The sequence below is a fragment of the Anas platyrhynchos genome, chromosome 4 (assembly GCF_047663525.1).
Source record: "Anas platyrhynchos isolate ZD024472 breed Pekin duck chromosome 4, IASCAAS_PekinDuck_T2T, whole genome shotgun sequence".
In the NCBI taxonomy this organism is placed as follows: Eukaryota; Metazoa; Chordata; class Aves; order Anseriformes; family Anatidae; genus Anas; species Anas platyrhynchos.
In genome coordinates, this window is record NC_092590.1 from 66794321 (window position 1) to 66801887 (window position 7567).

The 7567-nt window shown below is 38.2% G+C and overlaps 1 protein-coding gene across 1 annotated transcript; it reads right to left on the minus strand.

Moving 5' to 3' along the window:
• Positions 1-4355: 4355 nt before the first annotated feature.
• CYTL1 (cytokine like 1) lies at positions 4356-7215 on the minus strand. The gene is made up of 4 exons (XM_027448701.3): positions 6787-7215; positions 6635-6679; positions 5161-5289; positions 4356-5000 (listed from the first exon to the last, which is right to left on the minus strand). Exons 1-4 carry the CDS (start codon positions 6928-6930, stop codon positions 4926-4928), a joined length of 393 nt encoding a protein of 130 aa, XP_027304502.2. The 5' UTR covers positions 6931-7215; the 3' UTR covers positions 4356-4925.
• Between the last annotated feature and the right edge of the window lie 352 nt (positions 7216-7567).

A 7567-nucleotide genomic window follows, 5' to 3' on the forward strand; every position in this document is an offset into this window, starting at 1 on the left:
CTTTTTTTTTTTTTTTTTTTTTTTTTTTTTTTTTTTTTAAATCCTCCTATCTGTCTGAATACATCTCTTAGGGATCTCTTTAGGTTTTTCAAGGTATATAGGTATATATATAGGATTTCAAGGTATATGTATGTTTATGTAATTATCTCTCTTCAGAAGATTATTGTCTTAATTGGTTATGCTATATTATTCATCTGAACATTCATTTACCCTATGCTAAGGAAAGGCAGAATGTGAATTTGATAATGAGGACATGCTCTTCCTCTGGACATTGTCTTTGAATTTTGTCTTAGCTACCATCAGCGCTCTTGCAAGATGTTGTTGTTGTTGTTGTTATTATTTACGATGCTGGAAGTTTAATAGTGTGGTCTTGGGTAGCACATGTGTTCCTGACCATAGCAATCTTAAAGAAAGAGTGTGAATCCAAAAACAGTTGCAAAAATACAATTGGTGGAGCTTGTTCATGTTAATTTTTACCTGCATTGTCATAAACTCGCAAAATTAAAAAGATTTTAATGTGGAAAAAAATACTGGTTAAAGTACAGTGGTTAAACGTTTATAAGGTAATATTGTGTACAAGACCTCAGCACTGTAGCAAATTTCTGGAAATCTGTCTGTATCCCATTAGCTCCACCCAATGATGCTATGGACATAGCAAACGCTGCAATGGACAAACAGATGCTCCTCATTCTCGTGTTTAGACAAACTAACACTGCACACCAGAAGACGTACAAGGCAAAACATCAGATTCTTCCCCACTGTAGCTGTGCTTTTTTTTTTTTTTTAAATATAATTTAATAGTCCAACATTTAATCATGCCCTATTAATTAGTAGCAAATACTAACTATGGAACATCAGTAAAACCCTGTCACCTTGAATTATAAAATTATCTACTTGAATGCTGCTGTCTTTTATGACTTGAGGTAGAGGCTAGGCATTAAACATTTGCTAGCCTTTGGCTCCAAAATCCAGTGCATGAGGAAATAAGTGACCAAAGTGTCTACTTAAGGAAAGCCCAGGTGGCTGAGACTGGAACAAAAGAGATGACAATGGAACTTGTTCTAGTTACATTCACAGTAAAATATTTTGGCATAATTGGAAATTAATGTCTTTGAATAATTTTGCAGAGTCTGACCCCAAAACGTGCAATTTTGACCTCCTTAAATTTCAATATGATATGGGAAACCCTAGACGTCTCCTAAAACTGTTCTTTCATGAGGTTTCTTGCACACAGAGAGAAGTCTGCAAAAGGAAACAGCCTTGGGTCTGACTGCTTCCTTACAAAAACCTCATTATGTAACAGGCAAGACAATGGAGCAGATGATTTGTTTTTCTGTAGTTCTTCCCTAATGACCATACAAACTAATTGCAGTCTCTCAATGATGTGCCTTTAGTAGCATTCTGCACAAAATAGACAAGAAGACAAGTGACAAATGACAATAAATGTGCCTTTCTTAATCCCTTCATGGTTTCCGTCTTCTTGGCTAGGGCCGTCAAGAACATGGGCTGTTGTGTTGTGCTGTGTGGATGGCTCCACTGCTCCTTGTATAACTGGTATAATGGTAAATTAAAGAGTTGGTAAACTTACCGGATTGTTGAAAGGGTATGTGATTTCTTGGCAAACTACAAGTGCATTAGCTCTGTTTATCATTTTTTTCCCCCTGGGATTGTGACAACCTGGAAAAAGATGTCATTCCTGAAAAGGGTTCATCAAATCTCATTAAGATTGAGTGACAGCAGGTTACTGTGAACTGAAAGAGCATAGCTTTTCTCTCAGCACACTTTCCATTAAAAATGACATGCAAGATGTGAAAAGAGTCACAACACAAACCATAGGGAATATACTTGGTGTAAAAGCATACCAACGATCAGGAAAATCTGATTCTGAGAATAAAATATACAATATGTGCAAATGGAGGATAGGCTTTTAAAGCCCATTCAGGTATGTACAGTCCCCAGAGTATCTAGTTGTTTTTCTCATCTTCTACAGAATTATGATGCAACAGTACATAACAGATCTGTTAGTAAGTAACTATACTAAGACTCTGTTGAAGATGATGTGTGTCCTTGCCAGTCATGAAGAGACTAAAGTTACTAAATAAAGAAATGAAAAGAAAGTAATGATTTCTATCCTGCTTCCAATTCTAAAAGCTTCTTGAAAGATATTTTGTCCTGGGGGAAAAATATTGTAGAATTGTAGGCAACTTAGGTTAGATTTTCCTCATGAATCTAATCAGCCTAAGGCAGAAGAAAATATGTTTTGGAGATGCTTGAAAGAATGGGAACATTACAGGAGAAATCTGGAGCTAGGATCAAGAGTTTCATGAACATGGACTAGGGAAGACTTGTTTATTTCAATAAAGCAGAATAAAGAGGAGTTCTGAGAAGAACCATGAGAAAATCCTAGTCGAACAGTTTATTTCAGAAAGTGTGCGTCCCTGCAGACAGGAATGAAGCATGGACAGAAATTCCATGGTTACCTGCTCAGACCTTAACCGAGATCCAGTTCTAGAGACAGAGCAGTGTGGGCTTCTGTGAGGAAGGAAACATGCAGTTTGCTTGCCAAGTCACAACGCTAGCTTTACAACAGGCTTGTGTTTAAAACCCATGACAGCTGGAAGTGGAAAAATCAGCCAAAAAATTAACAGCTTTTGCTGCCTGCTGCCAGCTTCCAGGCACGAGAACCGCCTGGTCCCTTTGTTGGCTCTGCAAATGCTGTGGCCTGTGGTGACTATAATGCACTTTCTTGCAAAGTACATCTATGGCTGTCTTTGTGCAAAGGTATCACAGCATGGGCTGTGATGTGGTTTTAGTACTCATATGGAAGTGTATAGGCCTTAATATTTTCCCAGCACTGCTTGCTTCCCAAGGTGGTAGAGGAGCCCCTGGTTAGAGGGAGGAAAATTTGAATGCAGCAGCTGACAGTGAGTGGTTCAACCTCACCTGCATTTCTCCTTGAGCCAGGGAGCTGCTGGTGCTTACACAGTCTATGTGTGGTTACCAGGCTCCCTGCCAACATGTTAATGTTAATGGCCAACATGTTCTTATTCCAGGATATGGTTGCTGCTGAGGGAGTTGGTCTTGGATATGTTTAAGTGATGTAGAAAAAATGATCTTGGTATCTCTAGAGTGCGCAGGATCTTGTACAGAAGTTGCTGGCTTGGAGAGGAGTTAAATCCTAGAAGGAAACCAAGCAATGGTTTTTCTGAGAGTAGGACTATCTGAGCTGTTGCACTTGAGTTCAGCCTGGTGCTAGACCAGACTGCTGAGCCTGCTACTGTCTCTTCCCACATGGCCACGGAGAAATCTATGTGTGAGAGGGAGCCTTGGTGAGCTGCTTGGGGGCAGAGTAACTCTTGTAGAGGATTAATAGGGCTAACACATGAGGACTTGAGCTTCAGGAGAGAAGTGAAAAGTTGGATAGGCAATAGTTGGAATAAGTCTGAATGGTTCAGATAATTTGTATCAGAATGATGACAAAATCAGAAAACTATAGCTAAAAAGTGATTAATAGTTTCAACAGACTAAGATAATTCCAAAATTAAGGAAAAAAAAAAAAAACACCTTTTTATTATAATTATTTTGTTTCCATAAAAGTTGTTATTCATTTTGTTTATAGAATCAGATATTCACGGAAATAGCAGAAAATAATGGAGGAGCTGTGATTGCTACATAATCCCCTAACCTTGCAGAAGATGGTGTTTTTATAAAACATGGTGGAACCACTCACCAGTTCACCAGAGTTGGCAAGCTGACAATGCTGCAGACTATAATACTGTACTATTGCATGACCAGACCATATAGTACTATGCAGGAGAGAGGGGAACCACTTGGACAGGACCCGATGGGTTAATTGCAACTAGTTCCAAGAATATGGGAAAGTTCCTTTCTATTTTTGGCACCAAAGAACTGCCAGATGTGGAGGTCTCGTGTCCTGAAGATGCTGAAGGGACCCATGACTCTTGAACCACTACCATCTGGAAATTTTATTAATCTCAGTAGCTCAGTATATCAGTTGTGTTTTGGAAGCATAGCAATCTGTCCAAACATTGAATAAGCCAATAAACTCAATTCTGAGCCACTGCCTCACAGCTTACATTCTCATAACACAGAAACGGTATTTAAAAAAGAATCCACTAATTTTGTTAAAGAAATAGTTTTCAGTAAAGAAAAAATCTCCAAGTAGAAACTTATACATTGCCGAATCATGCAGACACAGCAAAGTTTGCATTGCCATGGAAACAAAGCTAAAGATGGTTTATGCTGTGAAAAACAGCTTGCAAGTGCCTGTGAAAAGTTTATAAAAATCACACCTTTTCAATTGATCTTGAAAGACATGATGTAACACACGTATCTTGGGTTTGAAGGCTGTTTTTATTTATTTATTTATTTATTTTTCACCAAGACAAGATACTTTCACCTCTGTTCTTACAAATCTGACATCAAAAACTATCAGCTTACATATATGAGCTATACATCTGCCAGTACACAGTTATACTCCTCCTTTAAGAAAAACAAGAATGGTCCCTTCCATGCCCATCTAATATAAGAACCTCTAAGTCAGGATAGAATATTGATCATAATACATTTTCTATGAGCCTAGCTATTTGTAAAACAGTTTTAAAATCTAGTACCTAATGTTTAAACAAAACATACTTTATACATTTGGCTAAGCTGAAATATCATACCTTGCCAAATGAAAAAAAATGTTTTCTAACCATAGTTTTCCTAGCAGCTCTGTAGGTATGTAAGGCATGCAGTTCATTTCCTGCCAAGGCTGAGAAAAATGGGTAGGTCTGAGACAATATTGCTAGTGTACTTGAAAAATATTTTAGCTGTTAACGTTGTAGCTGACTGTGTGTATATATTTTGTCTCTTGGTCTCTGAGAAAATTTCCCAGGTACAACTTTGGGTCTGACTCCATTTTAGCTGTCAATTTCATCAGAGGTCTCAACAGAATTTTCCAGAGCATTACAGTCATCAGTGAGGAACACCAAGTCCTGGAGAAACAAAAGAGATGGCTAATGTCATAAGGAGAAACACAGAAGATAATGTAAGTTTGAGAAACTCAGGCCCTAATCAACCTTTGCTGAAGTCAGGGGATGGGATGGAGATGGAGGGAGGTAAAAGCTATGTTCCTGTTGATGCATCCTGACTTACCCTTCTGCAGTAGGAGATCATAATGGTGTACAGGCTACGGGCTTTTTCCTTCAGATCACTCACTTCAATCACTCTCTCACATCTGGGGTAGGCCACAAAATCACGGAGTTTTGTCAGCACACAGTAATTCTGCAAAACATGCAGAAGAAGTACTTGTAACAGCACACAAATGAAGATTTATGTTCCTGGTCCACCACTTTCAAAATTCTTATTGCCTCTCTGCCTTGAATTCCTGTCTTTGTGTATGTGTAATCTATGTAACTGTTAGTGAGGAAAATTTACCATCGATATTTCATAACAAAGACGCTTGGTCCAAATAAGTGCTCAGAAAATTTCACAAGTACAGTTTTGGTCTGCCAACTTCTTTCTCACGTGCTTTAGGAGACAGATGTGCCAATACAATCACATATGCTCCTGCAGTTGGTGGGAACCTGCAGTATAGGTGCACTACGTTCCTTTTATGAAAGTGCCTTATTTAGCTGGTGAACAAGACTATCAAGGTCTTACACACAATTCCTCAGTTCCCATACAATATGGTGAGCACCAGACAGAATTTTTCTGAGTAAAAATTTTCAAATTTTTACTACATATCTTGCATTATTAAAATAAAACAGAGAAAATATTAATTTTGTAGTGTCTTTGTAAAGCAAGTAGATAAATATTCCATCTTTTATTTTAAAGCAAAGGAAACCAAGGCACATTGCTTTGCAATGTTGCAATGAGGAGAAGCATTGGCAGCTCCAGAGTTAGGATCTGAATTTTGCTGACTTGCAAGACTTGACAGAGTAATTGTCTCCAACAAAACATGTCAGGGATTTTTTTTTTTTTACCTTTTAGTTATTCAGCAGAGCATGGAAAATAGCAACAAAGTATGTCAGATATCACAGATAGAAACTACATATGCAGGAGACTATTTTGTCTTTGCTGGGAGATGATATCGATGTCTTTTCTCAGTATTTAACTTTCATATCCTCAAGACTACATTTTCTTTCTGGATTCAACAAGTGGCTATTTAAAACAGGAAAAGCACGCAAAGTATCCATACCCTTCTGTTAATTAAACCTGCAGGCTAGAAGCTACATATAATATAAAATAAAGTAGGTATATTAAAAGAAAAAAAATATTCTGCATTCTGTCTTTTAAACTATTATTCCAAACTTTGTTGTGCATATTTAACTTCTGAAAATTTTCTGTCACAATAAATAATGTATAAATGATAATCACTTCAAAATATTGATTTCCTCATTTTTGAATTTTTAAACAAGTAAAATCTCTGAAACTCCATAGGGATTTTCATAAGATTCAAAATGATTTTTTTTTTTTTTTTTAGTGACTCATCTTTCTAGTTAATTAAGCTTTTAAAAATTAGTTTCAGACTACTCTTCTGGGGCACAAGCTTAAGAGTTATGCTCTCTTCTAAGAGTTATTAGCTGTTTCTCCTGCACAGCGGTAAGACAGAAATGTGAAAACTTACATGGATGTCCAAGTACAGCCTGGGCAGCGTCTCCACACATGGGTCCTGCAGGAAAGAGGAAAGACCTGTTGCAATTCTGTTTTGAACGCAGCTTGTATCAAAAGCAAGCAACCTACAGTGTCTTAGCAGGAACAGTTTTTATATATACTCACCACATCCTTGGAGGTCTGCAACGCCTTAAAAGACTCTGTGATTTCTTTGCTCAGAGACAACACCCTGGAGTAGCAAGTTGGAGGGGCTGCATGGGCTAGCAGGGCAGCAGAGAGCAGAGCGATCAGGCTCAGCAGCATCTTCATTGTGGCAAGCTTGTCCAAAGAAGGAGGAAGGGAGGAAAAAATCACCGTTAGTGGTTAGGCAGCTACTGGTAAGCGTCAATGGGAGAGTTTGACAAGTCAGCCCTCAATTAAATAGTCTCCTGTATCAATGGAAAAAAAAAAAAAAAGTCTGGGGGTGGTCCGAGGAGCAGCTTACTGCTGTTTTAAATTTCCTGCCAACCTATGAAGCAAGGCTGCTAGCACTTTCCTGCCCGGGAGCAGGGTAAGGAGGGAACAAGGATAACAAAAACAAACACTACTGGCACACTGCATTCCAGAAAGAAAATAACCAAATGAACATCTCAAGCAAGAGAAATGTGTAAGAAACAGCATGGGGTTAGCAAAGGGCCATAGGCCTCGATCCTGTATGTGTTTTGGCACATAAGTCTCTTTCTTGAAAACATAATGTACAGCTGTGGGACTTCATAGGCTGCTTATGAGAGGTATCCTTCCAGCACTGGTATCTTACACTGACAGTACTAATCAGTACTTAGCAGGTCTGAAATGTTGTTGCTATAAAGGAAACATCTCAGATTTTGTATCATTTCCCCTTTTTAACCTATGCAGCCACTCACTATTTCTAAATCAAAATAATAATGTTTGCTATGGCTGTTTGGGG

Coding starts and splice junctions, on each gene's coding strand:
- CYTL1 (XM_027448701.3), bottom strand. CDS start 6,930: ATGAAGATGCTGCTGAGCCTGATCGCTCTGCTCTCTGCTGCCCTGCTA. Junction 6,680..6,786: donor TGCAGACCTCCAAGGATGTG/GTGAGTATATAT, acceptor TCTTTCCTGCAG/GACCCATGTGTGGAGACGCT. Junction 5,001..5,160: donor TGATCTCCTACTGCAGAAGG/GTAAGTCAGGAT, acceptor TTGTTTCTCCAG/GACTTGGTGTTCCTCACTGA.